Source organism: Aptenodytes forsteri, unplaced genomic scaffold (genome assembly GCF_000699145.1).
Source record: "Aptenodytes forsteri isolate BGI_AS27 unplaced genomic scaffold, ASM69914v1 Scaffold96, whole genome shotgun sequence".
Classification (NCBI taxonomy): Eukaryota; Metazoa; Chordata; class Aves; order Sphenisciformes; family Spheniscidae; genus Aptenodytes; species Aptenodytes forsteri.
The window spans coordinates 553,700-572,125 of NW_008795029.1; the positions used below are offsets into that span (position 1 = coordinate 553,700).

An 18,426-nucleotide genomic window follows, 5' to 3' on the forward strand; every position below is an offset into this window, starting at 1 on the left:
GAAATACTTTACTTACACAAGGATGAGTGAATTTCCAACTTCTCTGACTGGTCTAGCACATAGCTATGAGGGAAAAAAGTAAGTAGTAATGGCATAGCATAAATTTGTACTAATACAAATACATATGTTTTAGCAATTATGTCAGTGTATTGGCATAAAATTTTTGGCAATGAGTTATCTCTTGATTTCCTTTCAAGTGTCTTTTTGGAGATAAGCGATCTCTCCTCTTCAGTTTATTTTATGTGCCCGGAGGACACTTACAAGGCTCTGAATTCAGCTTTGGTTCTGTAGGCTGTGTTGTCACAGACATAAGGGATTGAGCTTTGTGTTTGTGTTTTTATTATGGTGTGGGATCAGGCATGTCGAAAATGATTTCAAACCTTTACATATATCACAAGTTAAGCTCATCCAGATGGCAGACAGTTCCTGCTTCTTGTGAAAGAATAATTTTGGTAATGTGACGGGCATGGGTTTATAGGCAGTAGCAACTCTTACAGAGTTTAAAGCCCTGAAATAGAACCAAGATTGCAGACAGCTGATCAACAGTATCTTTCCTCTGTGAGAGGTGGGAACTCCTGCTTCAAATGAGCTGCAGGTAACCATTGGCTCAAGGTTATGGAAGAAGTCCTATAGCTGGTGCACTGGGCCAGCCCAGTTTACAGAGCTGTGCTCTCTGCAAGTCCATTTAAAAGGAAGCGAGAGGTTTTTCCATTTGTATTAAGGGAGAATTTGTTTTCATGAATATGCCTTAACATGATGCCCTGCTACGAAGGAGATCAGCTGAGCAGGAGGATTTGTTCCCTCTGTAGCTACACAAGCCCATGTAAGGCACGCACAGAACATTGTTAGTGTATCAAATTGCAAGCGTGATAGATGCAGTAGATTTTTTCAGTTGTTCTTTTGATTTGTGATCCACAGATTTTACTTCTGAATTGCTGTATGGAGTTTGGGTCCTTGTTCAGATTATTTTGCTGAGAGATACTCTGGAAAGAAAGGAAGAAAATATTTTCAGTTTGGAAATTCCTACATGATGAGACTGTCGTTTGCATTTCATCAATACTTTTAAAAGTTCAGGTTTCAATAAATAAGAATTTACTGAGGAAAACCTATTATTTTGGAAAAGTTATGCCTAGGTCTGGTATCCATTATGGCTGGGGCGTGATGGTGTTTGGATGTGGAACTTAACTACCTGCAAGTAACTTCACTGCCTGAGAGAAGTTATAGTTTATTATTTGTAAAACTTAGTACTTTGAAGCTCAAGTCATCAGTCTTGACTTACTGAAATTCCCATTTCTTCAAAGATCAGGTGTGTCCCCTCAGGCTGCAGTGATGGAAACTGCTTTAAAAAGGATGAAGAACAGGCTTGTGAAATGTTGCTTTTGTACAGCTGAAATTTTAATTTGTTTTTCTTTGAGACATAGAAAAGAAAAGAGGCTGCTAGGATTAGCTGTATAGCAGATATCCATATTTGGGGAATGGTTTTCCATCAGTCCCGCTCCTGTCTTCCGTAACGGGAGTATGTTGGCTTTTTTTTCTTTTCTTTTGGCAAGCTACATTAAGGGTCATTAAAGCCAAAACAGAAGCTAGAGCAGCTTTGAGGTGGTTGTACTGTATGCCATGGACTATAATGGAACTTACATATCTTTATAGATGACTTATAAACATTTGTGATTCTTCTTCTGTTCTTTGTCAAGCCCAGGGGGAGGAGTAAAAATTTAGAAATAGGTAAGCTGCATGGTAGGCTCCTAGTCCTGAATCTGCTCAGGGGAAGAGAGGTGGTTTTTTCATGGGCTTCTTTTGACCTTTTGTTCTGGAACAGGAATCCTTGTTTTACTTGGAGTTGATAGAAATTGATTAACTATATCCCAAATGCCTTAAGAATCTGCGGTGTCATGGGGAAGGGGCTTCCTTAAAGATTTATGCGGAAAAATTTAAAATGAAAGTATTAAGACTGCAATCAGCATTCTGAGAGGCAATATCTAGACTTAGTAAAATAGTTTCTAGATTGTTCTATACCCCAGAAGAGAAAACAAAAGTAGTAACTCAGCTTGTGTGTGTCAGTTTGCTTCTTAGTAAGCAGGTAAACCTGGATGATGATAGGAACAGGTAGAGAAACTGTCAATGGAGGATTTATAATTGTAATCACTAAAAACCTCATTTGTTTTTTCCCAGCTCCTCTAGTAACTAAATTGTTATTTCTGTGAAGTAATTTCCTGCCTACAGAAAATCTGTTGTTGAAATGAGTTGGAAGGAAAACATGCATTTGAACTGAGAGCAGCTGCTCAATCTCATTTAATCTTTTATTTCGTTGTCTGTGGTTTGCTAATGTGGAGAACTCTTTGACTTTTTTTGAGCCCTGCCTTGAGAACTGTTCCTGTACTGCTTAGCATCTTGAATTTGTGAAAAGTGAGATCCAGTGCTAATGACCTAAAACACAGTACTGTGCAGAGCAACTTTATTCCTTGTGTAGAGCAAATTTATCCCTTTTGCTTTGTTAATGAATGAGAGTCAAACAAGTCCAATAGGAGCCACAAAAAGAGGAGCCAGCTAGATTTCTGGGAATGAAAATTTATGCAGGGTCGGAGAGCAAGATCGCATGGCACCATGGAGCCCATGAGCATGTGTGATTTCCTGTATGTTTCCTTGTTCACAAGCAAATAGAGCATTATATCCTGATTACTGTTGCTTTCTTTTTAACTGATAGTATACTAAGGGCTTTTGGAAGGTTGTACCATTTGCACAGTAACCATAGTATACATGAGAGCATGCGTATTTGTGCATGTAAACCTTGGACATCCTTCAATGAGCAAAACCTTTTAATGGAATTAATGTGAAGAAGTAGGTCAATAAAGGGGAGAAAACCTAACTACTCGTGTTACAGGAAGTGTGTGGTGGTTTAACCCCAGTCGGCAACTGAGCACCCCACAGCCGCTCGCTCACCTTTCCCCCTGCCACCCGATGGGATGGGGGAGAGAATCGGAAGAGCAAAAGTAAGAAAACTTGTGGGTTGAGATAAGAACAGTTTAATACTTGAAATTATATAATAGTAATAATAACAACAACAACAACAACAACAAATTGTAATGGAAAGTAAAACAATGGGAAAGGGGGGAGGGTGGGGAGAGAGGGAGAGGAACAAAACCCAGAAAGGAAGAAAAACACTAGAGGCGATACAACCGCTCACCACCTGCTGACTGACGCCCAGTCAGTCCCTGAGCAGTGATTGCTGCCCCCTGGCTGACTCCCCCCAGCTTATATACTGAGCATGACGTCATATGGTATGGAATATCCCTTTGGCCAATTTGCACCTCCTCTCTGGCAGCGTATGAGAAGCTGAATAGTCCTTGACTTAGTATAAACACTGCTTAGCAGCAACTAAAACATCGGTGTGTTATCACATTATTCTCACACTAAATCCAAAACACAGCACTGTGCCAGCTACTAGGAAGAAAATTAATTCTATCCCAGCCGAAACTAGGACAAAGTGAAATGCCACAAATGTTTTGTAAAGAACTACATTTAGTCTTGGTTTACTTACATGGTTAACGTCATCTTATAAAAAGGAACAGTTTGTAAATCATGTGGTTATATTAAAAAAAAAAGAAGAAAAAGTGAATTGTCCAAGTGTTACTGAAAAAATGCTAGCCTTTCCCTTTTGGAAACAGTAGTTAACATAGGAAAGAGAAATACTATGTAAATTTTGGTACATTTACACACATATAAATGTATACATTTAACTATATATAGAGTATGTGGAATGGAATAAAAATAGATTACTAATATAAATAAGAATATAAATAGACATCAAAAAGTCAGGTTTTGTGGGGAGGTTGACAGGTGACTGCACAAATTGCACAAGGCTAGCATACTGCGGAGCACTTGAACCATGGTAACAACTGTGCAGGAGCCTGTTACTAGGAGAAAACTTTTTTTTTGTGTGTGTGTAGCAACAGGTACATTAACCAGATGGTTTCTTCTGCTTCTGGTTTTTTGTTTTTGGGTTTTTTTTTTTCCATATCCACATATATTCCTCAGGCTATATTTTGTTTCTGATTGCCTTCATAAAGCCTCGTGAAGCCAATGGTGGTAAGCCTAGGCAAAAGAGGCAGTGGCTGGGTAATGATTTCTGTATTGAAAAATATTTTATAACACGCTTGGGGCTTTCTACTATACGAATAAAGCTAAATTACTTCGTTATTTCAAATATTTAAATAACCTGCATGGAACATAAGTTTGAAAGAATAATTTAAGGCATGCAACAGAATATAGGACTTTAAGCTTGAATTTCAGTGGATCATATTCAGACTTTCTGCAGTCTACCTGGCTTCCACCTGAAATGGATGGATGCTGACTCTGGTTCAGAAAGCAGTTCAACCAGCTAATCCTTGTGAGCACAAAATTCCCTGGGTGCATAAGCTGTAGCATCCTAGCAGGGGAGCTAAGCAAGAGGTATTACCTAGGCAGAGACATGCCCAAATCCTTCCCAAGTCCTTGGGGAACCTCAGTAAGTTAGGTGTCCTCTAAGAATGCCTAAATCAGATTACATTGCAGTCCAAACAGTTGTGATGGTGTTATGTTTCTGGACATACAACCTAGTGGTTAGAACTCTGTCCCTGAATATAGGAGATGGTTGGAGGTGGCTGGAGAAGGTCTAAACCCCCAGCCCTTCTTCCCACAAAACTGCCTTTAATTATGTCCATAAAGTGTTGGGAGAATGTGGTTTTCACCTATCCTGATGAAGTTAGGCTGCTGATACACAAAATATTGTAGAACTCAGAGAGACAGAAGGAAAGAAATAATTTGAAATCTGTAAAGGACACGTTCCTCAGAATGGAGATTCCTGGGTCCTTGTTCTTTTTCAGGTAATGGTAGGTAGATATATTTCTGATTTGGGAATCATGAGATAAGATGTATAAGAAACACTGGGAATAAGAAAGAGTAGCAAGGATTATTAGCCAGCTAGTAAATAGCACTGATAAACCTACATCTGTTGCACAGAAGAAGGAAGTTTTAAGACTTCCTAAAAATCAAATATTTAATTAAAGGTTTGCACCTGTGCATGATAGATTGATTTTTAGATTTAAATTAATTCTTAAAAGTAAGAGAGATTGATGGTGAAAATTAAAAATAAATTGTTTGCTTGTGAGTTAGCAATGCAATCAATAATTAGGCTTCCCAGATGTAGAATATGGACTAAACTCAACTCTTATTTTACCAGTGGGAGTTTGGACATTGATCCACTGGGATATAGCTACAGCAACATAGCCTGAAGAGTTTGCGACTGCATTTATACTTTTGCGCTTGGGCCAAGTGGCAAGGGGTAGCTTGTATAGGGACAGAGCCCTGTAGAGGACTCTGGCTATGCTCGCAGTCCATTTACATGTGATTATGTGATGAAGTTACTATTTTTTGTAAGTTCTTGCAAATCAAAATTACCAATAGTGCTTGGACTTCAGAAGCTATTTGGTTCTTTCCCCACTTTCTGGAGCATTACTTGGGAAGGAAGAGTTCAGCTCCTACTACCTCCTGGTGTGCAAAGTGTTGTTCTTCCCTGTACTATCCTAAATTAGCTAGAAGTTTAGCTATACAAAGATGTGATCATGGGATAAGTTATAGTGGGAATGTACATTGTATCATGTACTTTACAGTGAATCTGAAGTTGTTCATCTCTCTTCCACTGAATGGGAAGTAATCTCAAACTACTTCATGTTGGCAAAAAATGGGGGTATGCACATAGATTGGTCCTGTGAAACTGTTCACATCCAACCTACCTCATGCTATATTGCTCCTGAGCTCAGTATCTAATCTTTAGGGTCACCAGTTTTGCATATATGTGGAATTAAGCTATGCTACTCAGTTTGTCTGAAATGAAAACGTATCAGAGATTCTGCAAATAAATAAGTAGGCAGAAATTAAAACAGGATTAAAAAATGCACGGTAAAGTGATCCTAACATAAATTGAAGTCTTTTGAATCACCACTTCTGGAACAAGAAGGGAACTCTAATCTCCTTTCACTAGCCAAAGGCATTTTCTCTTTGGCAGCAGGCTCTGATTTCTTGTCATATGAGGATAGTGTGCAAATCTGGCACCATCTACTCAGTTATTATTGATCACCAGAGTTCACTCTCATATACTCTCTTTATGTATGGATGTTGTTCTGCATAGCAGAGCATGCACTTCAGTTGCATTTTGCATTCTGTGTATTGAACTAGGTGTCTTTGGGAACATTCTTTAGTAATATATTTAAAGATGTTCCTTCTGCAGTCTTTCTAAAATAGAAGCAATTTATCATTGCAGACAAATATGTTTCTCAAAAATATTTTTTGTGTTTATGGGATATATTGGATAAAGTTTTGCAATACATTTATCTTTTTATTAAGAAATTACTTGAGAAGGAGGATGTGTTGAGAATGGGTAAGTCAGTAACTTTTCATGTACACTGAGCACTGCATGCAGAATTCAAGCGGGTGGATAAAACATTTGAACTGAAATGGAGTAAATACGGAATTGCATTTTGAATATAAACAACATATGCATATAAATTTGGAAACTCTAATATCAACAGCCTGAGGACAGTATTCCTTATATTTTCTTCAAGAGCTATGAACAGAAACCTAAGAACAAAGTAGGACTATATTCAGGTAATCTGAATTCCATCTGCATCTCTAATCATATCTGGGTTTCTTATTGTCCGGCCTGCAAGGCCATATGTGTAACAATAGCACTCAAGTTCTTTAGCACAATTTTGGCCATCTGAATTTGAACTAAGGGTACAGTATTTTTGACATTTGCTACCTGCAACATGTTCCACATCTTTGTCATGCTCTGTCTGTACTTTTGCTTGAGCCTGCTGCTTTTCTGCTGCTTAGTTTGCCCCTCTCTTTCATTTATTCTGCTCTGACCCCTACCAGTTACCTGTGTGAGCTTCTGCCATGCCTTCTGCCACCTGTGGGATTGCCATCTTGTCTTTACTTATACAAGTAGCTAAATGGAAAGTTTGTATTATAATTAGAAAACAAGATTTCAAAACAGCTTTCAGGACTCGCCGTAACTAGCTGAGAGGTGCCTGGGAATAAAAGAAATTCTGGCAACTGAAAAGCGTGTCGCATTTAACAGCAAGTAATTTCCAATGTATCATAGGCAAATGTGTAATCAGAATGAACAGGAAGAAATGTCCATACTATAAGCACTTCAAAATATTGGTGTGTACAGTTTGCATTATATTGACAACCTGTCAGACATCTTTTTGGCAGGATACTGTAGAATACACTAAGGGAGGGAAATACAGTAGAATTTCCCACCTTTCTATACCTAGAATGGCTTTCTTTGTAAAGCACACTGGAGTTTGGTACTGGGCATAACCCACACGATGCCGACAGCAGGGGGCTGCAAGCAGGGCTGGCGTGAAAGAACTGCCCAAGCAGGGACCGAGCAGAGGACTCAGGGGGATTACATCTCTGGCCGGACTGTGGCCAGTGAAGGACCCCATGCCAGAGCAGTGGAGGAAGAAACAAGGAGCCACCAAAGAAGAGGAACCACAACATGCTGACCCCAATCTCCCGCGCTGCCCACTGCAGGCGTAGTGTGCGGGCGGCAAGGGGATTGGAAATGGGAAAGGGGAGGAGCGGTGTCTAGAGAGGAGTCCAAGTGTAGTTCTCTAAGTGTTTGTTTGTTTGCCTGTTTCTATTTTTCGGTAGCAGAATCAGTAATTAAAAGTTTGTTAGTTGGCCAATAAATTAAGTAAAATTCCCTGACGTGAAATTTGTTTTATAGCTAGTGACAGACTTTACAAATCACAGTGTTTGTGGCTATTCTTAAAACATTTGGTACAGTTCTTAAAATTAGACTTGCTGAAGTCTGACAAATCAAACAGCCTTCTCCAGTGAGGTGGCTAGCTTGGTGGGTGAGGAGTGAGCGGTGGATGTCATTTACCTCTGTTTTAGTAAGGCTTTTGACACTGTCTCCCATGGCATCCTCATAGACAAAGTATGGGTTAGGTAAGTAGGCAGTGAGGTGGATTTAAAACTGGCTGAGTAGCCAGGCCCGGAGAGTTGTGATCAGCAGCACAAAGTCCAGCTGGAGGCAATTCACTAGTGGTGTACCCCACGGATTAACAGTGGGTGCAGTCCTGTTCAAGTCTTCATTAATGACTTGGACAGTGGGACAGAGCACGCCCTCCGTAAGTTCACAGATGATACAAAACTGGGAGGCGGGGATGATACACCATATTAAAAATGCTTATTATTAAATACCACAAAATATTTCTTTTTGAAGCAAGATACTACTTTTAAGTGTGCATCATTGTCCAGAATTGCTTCTTTACCCGAATTCTGAGAGCTTCTCCTACCTCTGCTGCCACAGCTTTCCTCTGCTACCATAGCTACCATAGTTCCACCAAACTTCTGTTTGGGAGCAGCTCATTGCAAACATTTCTTAAGAAATGTATTAATATAGAACTACCCAATAAGAATTACTTGGAGCTGAGTAATTCCATGTCATATCCTTCTGTCAGTGACTTTACTTCTTAGAGAAGGAATGAAAAGTGTGCTGCTGGCCAAGTTAATTATCCTACTTTTCCTGAATTTACTGTGTCAAAGGTCTTTTGGTTTCTTAACTCAACAAGGAAGAAAATGTATGTAGGTTTGTTTTATTATTATCCTCCTGACCTTCTTCTGACATTGCCTGGAGATTATTTACATGCAGGGAAGGATAGATACCTTCAAGGCTTTGTGCTTTTTTATTTTATGCAAGTCAGCTAGATACAAAAATGTGTTACTTCCTTGATTCTACCATCACCAGCAAACTCTCATGGGTCAGTGAATAGAAAGCAAAACCAAAGATCATGCTTCCTAGTAGTGGAACAAGTGCAATAAATAGTTGTTAAACCATCCTGCAAAGATATTATGAACTTCAAATCCATCCTTTTTTTGATTTTTTTATCATCTTTTTAATTTTGTCTGGCAGGACAGGCAAACAGAAATTTATTTTCATAGAACTATAATGAATATAACATTTTATACCTTGTAAGTCTCTTTCCTTATACGTCTCCTTCCATTCTTTTTCACTAAGCATGAGAGTCAATTCCTCTCATCTAATCTCGCTTAGCAATTTAAAAGATATGCGTCTAATGTAAATTTGTTGCCCAGGTTCCCCTCACAGTCATTGCAGCAAGACAGGCACTAAAAGAAAGTAGTATACTTTGTAGCAGGATAGGTTATTTTGCTGTATAGGATATGGTCTATTAGTATATCTGAGGTGTTTGAGATAGCTGAGGTGAGTCATTCTTTGAAGCCTGTCTGTCCCCTCATCACTACGATGGGAATCCAGGAGATCACTTTAGACTAGCAGTCCAGCTTCAACACCTTAAGTTTGATGACATGAAGCCCACATGAATTTTCTAGTTTTTCATGTCATATTTCACTCTGAGCCAGGAGCTGAGCCCATTACGAGTTTTTCTTTGATACAGTACTTACAGACTAAGCTCCTGAAAGAAGCAGTCATACTTTCTATTAATAATTCCTTATTACAGTTGACCTCTGCTGCTGTGGTTTTAAGAAAGGCTGGCCTTGATACCCCTCATTTTTATTAGCTAAACTTTTTATCATACAAGTTGGTAAGAAAAGTAATTAAATTTAACAGAGTTCACTCTTATTTCGTAATTCCTTGCAGTTAAAAGCCATAGAGAGAATACTTGAAATGAATTAAAGTTATGGCCTCTTAAAGAAGATACATGACATTTCACTACAATGTAAACTTTTATGTCCACCAGACATTTATAATATTTTCAAGGATGAGAGCTTTCTTATTAAAAAAAAAAAAAAAAAAATTGCCCTGCATAGTGCAAATTCTTACACTAACAATATTTAATATAGAAAATACAAGTTTTCTTACTGTGCTGGTGGTTTCTTTTCAAGCTTCTCATGAATCTATTTCCATCCCCCCCTCCCACTCCTAATGGCTTCTTTTAGTTGTCTGTCCTTTATACTGAATTTTGAATGAAACTTATAGAAATGTCAGGTTGGCTCCTTTAGGGACTACAGTTGAAATCATCAAGCTCACTTTCATTGTCTCCAGTTGGTGACAAATGGCAATTTTATTTAGCAAGGGAGGGTTCTCTTTGAGGTTGGATTGATGGATGAGGCCATAAGAGGTTGGGCCAGCTGACAAGGTTACCCCTACCAGCTGTCTACCCATCCCTACTGCATGAGGGTCTGTGCTGCTTGTCAGTCAGCTTTTGAACCACTGCTGTTTACTGTGTAGTGTTTTAAAGCAGACTGTGATTGGTGACAGCTTACTTTACTTGAAAATGCTGTGCTGAAAATGGCGGTGGTTCCAAAACTCACTGATGAGCAGCTCAGACATCTGTGCAGTAAAGGCAGGCTGGACAGCTAGGGTGGCAACAGTGTCAGCTGTCCCAAGCAAAGCCAGCCCTTTCTGACATTCAAGTGTCCTTTATTTTGTCTTTGCTTTTTTGTGTGTTTTGGTTTGGTTTGTTTTGTTTCAGGTTATAATCAGCCTGCTGTCTAAGAACCTCAGCTTTGAAATGTTTTTGAATGGGAACGTGTAAGAACCCCAGTAGTGTTTTGAGATTTCACTGCAAAATCCTAAAATGTTTTTAATTCTTGTCTGTAGGCTGGAGCAAATGTGCTGCTGCAAGACGTTAATGGAAACATTGCACTTGATTATGCCATAGAAGGGACTGAATCTAGCAGCATCCTTCTGATGTACTTGGAAGAAAATGGTAAGTCAGCTCTTCAGCTTCTGGAATATTTTTATTGAACATGACATAAAACCGAAAAGGATGGATATTGGTTTGACGTAAGTCAGCACTGAAGCCAGTGGAACTATATTAGTTTGGAGATAAAGGGGAGGAAGATGATTTGGAGTCACAAAAGTTTTCAGTGCGTTTAGATTGGAACAACTAACAAAGGTTAGTGGCAGTGGCCATTGTCAGATCTGCCTTTGCCCATTCATATGGAGATGCTAGAATGAGAATTCAAAGCAGAAAAACTGCAGTAACGGAGAAGCTTTTAAAACAACTAATTTAACAGTGTGAGGACCAGGTTTCACATTTTGTTTCATTTCACATGTGAGTTATGTATAGCCTCAGAGTATATTTTTTCCAGTGACTGACTGTTAAATAAATAAATCTCTGCAAATCATCTGAATGGAAATGTATATGAAATGTTATCACTTATTCAAAATATTAGTATTGGTTTTGTTTTGTATTGAGAAAATACAGTAGCTAGATTTCTATTATGAAGTATGCTTAATATGTTATAGATGACAGGACCTGTATTGAAGAAAAGGGTTTGTTATTCACCAGTTCCAAACTTAGATAAGGGTTCTGAAGTGAGATTTCTAGCAATGCTTTTGATTGTAATAGGTTGCCTTAACATTGGATGTGGCTCATCATAACACTGAGGAAAATGTATTAAGTAGAAATAATGAGCAGTAATGTAAAAATGTGTACTTTCAACATTGCCTCCATACAAGAAATCTGTTTTAACATAAACTAAGTTAAGTTATATCCTGTTAATGAACAAATAAAAGAGAAGTTAACTTAGACTGGCAAGGAAATCACACTCAGTGTCAGGTCCTATACTGTTAGCCCATAGCACATTCAGTGTATTACACAGATGTATTTCATAATTTTGCTTCCCTGATGCCTGGCAATGTCTTCCCAGCTCAGGAACTCTGGTTTTGGATTTTTCTAATGGCAAGACAAGTATTAGCTTCTAAAAACTTGATTGCCTTGCAAAATGCAGATATTTGGAGTCTAAATGCTCCAAATACTTTGGCTGATGTGGTATTTAACATGTAGTGTACAACAAGCATGTAGCATACAACAAGATGTAGTCTGCTTACTTGCAACTATCAATGCAGATCTATCAGAAGATGCTTCTTCTTTCCTTGGTTTATCTCTCTTTTTGTTTGGTTGCAAAATGAAATAGATGGGGGAAAAAAAAAAAGAAAAGAAAAAGATTTACTAGTTTCTTGGCAAAGTGTCTACATTGAAGGAACTTACATGGAATAGCGGATTTTTATGACTCTAATGTTATCAGTGTTAGCTCTTTTCCAGTAGATAGGAGGGGCACCGTTCCTCATTAAACAATGATTCTGTGAATGTGGGAAGTTTCCAAGGAAAAAAAACTAAACACGATGAAGGTGAGATCTACCTTCACTAACTTTAGAGAGCTAAGCCTGAGCTAATCATCCAGACCTTTTCTTTTGGTCAATAGTGAGAAATAGGAAATGCATGTATCGTTTCAGCTCTTCCTAACCTGGCTAGGTGAGGAGAACTGACTTCCAGGACTGTTTCTTTCTGCTGACTAATAAGAACTGAAGTTGACAAGTAGTAGTTTATCAGTCTTAGTTTTAGACTGTTAGGGTAGATCAATCCTACCCCTTAATTGCAGTACTGCGTGAAATCCTGGCCTTTGGGTGATCGATGACAAAATGCCAATCAACTTTGCTTGGTCTGTTACTATTCTTCTTGTAACAATAGGCAGCTCGAAGTACCCTTACTTAGCACTTAGTTTTAAAAATTTAATTAGTATCTTCTGAAATATTTGTATAGCCTACCATGGTTAATAGTAATGGAGGAGAGAATCCTTGAAGGAAATAAAGTTGTCTGCATATGCATACCCCAACACAGAGCAATGACATGGCTAAAAATCTTGTTCTACAAGAGCATTAGCTGATCGTATAGTAAATACCATCTTCAGCCTGTAGTGTTGTGAAACACCCACCTATAGTCTCACCCTTTAAATACAATGTGTAAGACACATTTCCCCATTCTCTGTGCTTCCCTGCATAACTAAAAGGTTCCCTCAATATTCTCCATTCAGTTGTACAGCCTGGCTTACAACGTTAAGAGATTGCTGTGTGAAATAGACTAGACTCTAATCATTGGCTCTAAGTGCAGAGTTCACAGAGAAAAATAAAATCAAGTGCCTTATGGCTCAGCTAAAAGAAAGCAAGAAGCTATCGATTTACTTTGATGAAACAAAGTAAGATTGGAACAAGTAGCTTTGATGCTACAGAAAACTTTGTTAATTGGGGACATTAAAGTTCTTAGAAGTCTGTGTTTATAATTTCTTATAGATTTCATCACTGTGGTAGTTCACTGTATCTGTTTAACTGCACTACAGACCTTAGTGAGTGAACTCCCTCTTCATTGTCGAAGATAACCTAATTTACTCTGTGGAAGGCCTGGAGCCATAGGTGATAACAATAGCCTTAGATGCATTTAATGATTTATATATTTAAAAATATTTTTACTTATTTACTGAAGTCAGTTATTTGAGTTCTGTTTGTAAATGATCTTAGGGCACAGGAGTATCACAAGTGTAAAGTAAAGTTAATCCTCTAGCAACTGCCTGAGAGAGTTCATATATACTTTATTGTTGTTATGGAATATAGCTTATCAGGAGTGGAGATTATACTACTGAAGTCTACATGAAATTCTGTGTATTTCATTAAAATATTCTCTTTTCCTGTACAGAAATGAGCTTTCTCTGATGTTACATTATGTTATGTAACTGATGTTACACTGTATACTGAAACTAATTATTGACTGAAGAAAGTAATAAGCAGACTTTACTTACCTAAGAGAAAACAAGTTGAGGTACATATCCTCTGTATATTAAGAGCATTCTTTGTGTTGGGTAATAATTCTAGTATACTATAAGCTTCATTTAAGATATGCCTAATCAAGGATGGAAGGGAAAATACAGCATCCAATTTCATATTTAGGAAAGTGGTGGAAATAGCTTAACTGTATGATATTTGATCATGTCCTAGGAGCACTCAGAAGCCTAGTGTGCTCCTGAGCTCCAGGACTTTATTGGGGTTGATTTACCTAAATCAAGTGTCTGGTAGTCACTCTAGCCTTCATTTAAGATATGCCTAATCAAGGATGGAAGGGAAAATACAGCATCCAATTTCATATTTAGGAAAGTGGTGGAAATAGCTTAACTGTATGATATTTGATCATGTCCTAGGAGCACTCAGAAGCCTAGTGTGCTCCTGAGCTCCAGGACTTTATTGGGGTTGATTTACCTAAATCAAGTGTCTGGTAGTCACTCTATAGCAAACCCTCCTTAGAGCAAAAGAGATGCTCCAAAGGTAGGTATCTGTAATGTGTCATCTGAATTACGATCTGAACTGCATGCTTCTTTCCAAGTGCTATGAAGGGAGCCCAGAATGGCTAGCTGAGACATAGAAGTCTGCTACATAGGGTGGGATTCAGTTTAAGGTCATGATATTTACATTTACAGGTCCATATGTAGGTGCGTATACAGTAGCTTTGGTGTCTAAATTCCTATTACCATCAGTGGAGTTCTAGGAAATAGTGTCACTAGAGAGCAGAAGGGTTATTCATTTGACCAGCCACTAGGAAAACACTGGTAAACACTGTTAAATTTGTTCTGCACCAAGATATCATTGGCTTTGCATGTTACTGGTGGTCTTGTTTTGCTATGAAAAGAAAGTTATGACTTTTAAGGACTTTGAAAAATAAGATGGGGAGACCACTTGCTGCAATGTCCTGCCAGGGCAAAGCCAACTGAGAGTAGCCCAAGTTACCCAGGGCCATGCTGGGTTGGAGAGTCTACGATCTCTCTGGGCTCCCATTCCAGTGCTGAGCCATTTTCATATCATTTTTTTTCTTATTCAGTTAAAATTTGCCTTGTTGCAACTTACACCTGTAGCCTCTTGTCCTTTCATTGTTTACCTCCAGGAACTGTCTCCATCCAGAGGTGAAATGAAAATATTAGGAAGTGTAAAAAGGGGTTTTTTTCACTATTTGTACTGTTTTATTCTGAACCTGGCTGATTATTGGAATCATCGAGAAAGTCCACCTGGCACCTTCCGTAAGCTTTATTTAGATTAATAGCAGCTTTATGTTTTAAGGCAAAGCTTTTATTGTATTAATGCCATTTTAAAAATAGTTTAAATGACTGATAGTGTGTTCTCTTTGTTTTTAGAGGTAGAATGTTCTACTGTAGAAGTGTGTCAGTGAAACTCTGATTACGGCATATGATCCTTATGTTTCCTCCTTTTCCTTTAGGCAGAAATTAAATATTTAATGCTTTGAAGAATGTACCATTTTTGTTTACTTCCTTTCTTGGTATTTAGTTGCCTAGTGGATTAAACGACTCAGATATAAACTACAAATGAGTGACAGATATTTCTTGGTTCCGTATTTGACAAGTGACAGGAGGTGACACATTCACTGTGTAATTTGTTTCCAAAAAAGAGGTGATGCCTTTTGTCCTCCAAGATCTCAGGCTTCAGCTTTCAGTAGGATAACTGTGCATTTCAAGAACATCAGCCTTGTTATTTAATCCGAGAAAACAGTATCTGGATATTTACTACTACCTTTATTTTTTAAGAGCTGTCTAAGTATCATAGAATCATAGAATCATTGAGGTTGGAAAAGACCTCTAAGATCATCGAGTCCAACTGTCAACCGAACACCACCATGCCCACTAAACCATGTCCCTAAGCGCCTCATCTACACGTCTTTTAAATACCTCCAGGGATGGGGACTCCACCACTTCCCCTTCAGCTTTCAGTAGGATAACTGTGCATTTCAAGAACATCAGCCTTGTTATTTAATCCGAGAAAACAGTATCTGGATATTTACTACTACCTTTTTTTTTTTTAAGAGCTGTCTAAGTATCCTACACATCTGAAAGCAAAATAATATCTTTCTTGTCTATTGTATAGTGAGAGTTCATGCACTAGCAGATTATTACAAAAACAAAAGAAAACCATCTGTTGTGAATATTTTTTTAAGAATGACTATATTTAAATAACATATCTACCTGAAGGTATAGATGGCTTTTCTTTTTCTGCTATGGCACAGGTACAGAAAAAAAAAAAAGGTTATCGCTTTTCTGCAAAGTATTCTTTTTGTTTTTAACAATGCACTTTCTGTTGGCTAAATGAATTTAAAATAGCTGGTTAAAGGTTATTGACCTTTGATGGTAATAGGGGTTTCATGTACTTAATCAAAATCTTTTATAGTATTCCAAACTGTGTGAATAATGGATCTGTTTTTTTCTCTGAATATTAAGGGGATCATATTCAGGTGTCTCAGAAAACTGTATATACAGCCAAAATCTTGTGCAAGTCCTATCCATTTAGGTAGTTTTTCATGTTTTGAATTAGTTAAAATATTGTGCAGTTTTCACAAAAATAGACCATGGTTTATGAAATTGTTACTAGCAAATGGATTAAGCCTTACTTTTGAGCTGCAAAATAGAAAGAATAAATTTCTTTTTCTGCCTTGCAGCAGTAGGGAGAATCAAAAAAATAGAAGCTAAGGGTTAGTACAGAATCCTACACTGAAGACAGTGTTTAACATTAGCCAGAAATAGTCAACTCATAAATTACTACAATAAGGAGAATTTCCTTGAAGCCAACAGTTAACAACATAAGGGAAATAACATGTGTAGGAAAAGCTGATTCAGAAAAGTCGTGGGCAAAGGATTAAGGAAAAAATTACTGAAAGACTGACACTGTACAGTAATCTAGAATGCGATAGGAAGATCCATCCAAAGCATTATTTTGGTTTAAAATTTAAAGTTATTTGAAATTATTCATGAAATCTAGTTTGGTGGGTTAGTCTTGGCTAAAAGCCAAACTCCCACCCAGCTGCTCACTCACTCCGCCTCCTGAGCAGGACAGAGGGAGAAAATAGGATGAGAAAGCTCATGGGTCGAGATAAAGACAGGGAGATTGCTTACCAGTTACTCTCACAGGCAAAACAGGCTCGACTTGGGGAAAATTGCCAATTGGAATAGATTCAGGTAGTGAGAAACAGAAAGGCAAACATTAAAACAACACCTTTCCTCCCCCTTTCCCAGGCTTGACTTCACTCCTTCACTCCAGACTCCCCTACCCCTGCAAGCAGCTCAAGGGGGTGGGGGAGCTACAGTCAGTACATAGCAGTTTCTCTCTGCCAATTCTTCCTCTTCACACTTTTCCTCTGCTCCAGAGTGAGTTTTTCACAGGTACGCAGTTCCTTCAGGAATGTCCATCTGCTTTGCCTTGGGTCCTCCATGCGGTCCAGGGAATCTCTGCTCCAACACCTGGAGAACCTCCTCCCCCTCCTTCTCTGACCTTGGTGTTCCCTCAGCTGTTTCTCCCTCTTTTTGTTCCCTCTTTGTCTCTCTGTCCACTGTTTTCTGCCCTTCCTTAAATATATTTTCACAGAGGTGCCACACTTGACTGACAGGCTCAGCTGTGTCCTGCGGTGGGTCTGCTGGAGCTGACTAGAACCATCTGTGGTCCACACGGGACAGCCCCATGCCTCTTCCCAGAGAAGCCACCCCAGCAGCCCCACAAGTGCCAACACCTGGACAATACATCTGGTCATGTGTTTCTCAACACTCTGGCACTTTTTATGAGAATAAGATCAAAATGAAAATCTCAGTCGTGTATTTTTCATCAGTTTGATTGTTATTAATTAAAAAAAGTGTTCATAATATGTACACCAAAATGTTCTAACATTGAGGTTGTGCTAAAGAAACCCTTAAAAAGATCTAGTAATCCAACAAGGGGAAAAAAATCATATACTGTTTCTTCAGCGCATTCAAGAAAAGCAATTGGTATAGATCAATATAATTTCAGAAAAGTACTGCTCTAGACTTTCATATTTAAAACTATGAAAGGCTTTTCATAGACATTAAGGAATTATTGCTAACATACTACAATAAGAACTGACTAAAATGTCAACACATACAGATTGTTAGCACTAAAGATCAGTGAACTTAAGCTAAAACTAAATCCCCTGATATATTTTCTATTTTAGAACCATATGCAACATGATCTTGATTTCTGCTTACAAATTTTCTATTAATAATATTGATGCAGTAGGTTGACAGAAAAACAGGTGACCAAAACCAAACAGCCTCAGGGTGGTTCAAGGATTTTTCACTCTGATTCTTGCTGATTGGGAACCACCTACCCATATGATTATCACACACAAATAATCCGTCTGTTTTCTGCAGAGAGCTTGATTAACTGATGATAGGGGTTAGGTGATGGTGTTGCCAGTGAGAACAGGGGACCAAATGACATGTTTCTGTAGGTCCCTTCAAGTCCTAAAAATGAAGCACACAGAAAACGTGTGACCTGGTTTCAGCTGGGATAGAGTTAATTTTCTTCCTAGTATAGAATCATAGAATCATAGAATCATTGAGGTTGGAAAAGACCTCTAAGATCATCGAGTCCAACCATCGACCCAACACCACCATGCCCACTAAACCATGTCCCTAAGTGCCTCATCTACACGTCTTTTAAATACCTCCAGGGATGGGGACTCCACCACTTCCCTGGGCAGCCTGTTCCAATGTTTCACCACTCTTTCAGTAAAGAAATTTTTCCTTACATCCAATCTAAACCTCCCCTGG

The 18,426-nt window shown here is 38.4% G+C and overlaps 1 protein-coding gene across 1 annotated transcript in view; it reads left to right on the plus strand.

Annotated features, from left to right (window-relative positions):
• MYO16 (myosin XVI) overlaps positions 1–18,426 on the plus strand; it is a 322,187-nt gene that overhangs the window by 79,498 nt on the left and 224,263 nt on the right. The window contains exon 5 of the mRNA XM_009276139.1: positions 10,634–10,742. Within this exon, the coding sequence (XP_009274414.1) occupies positions 10,634–10,742 (109 nt within the window). The remainder of the gene's footprint in view (positions 1–10,633; positions 10,743–18,426) is intronic.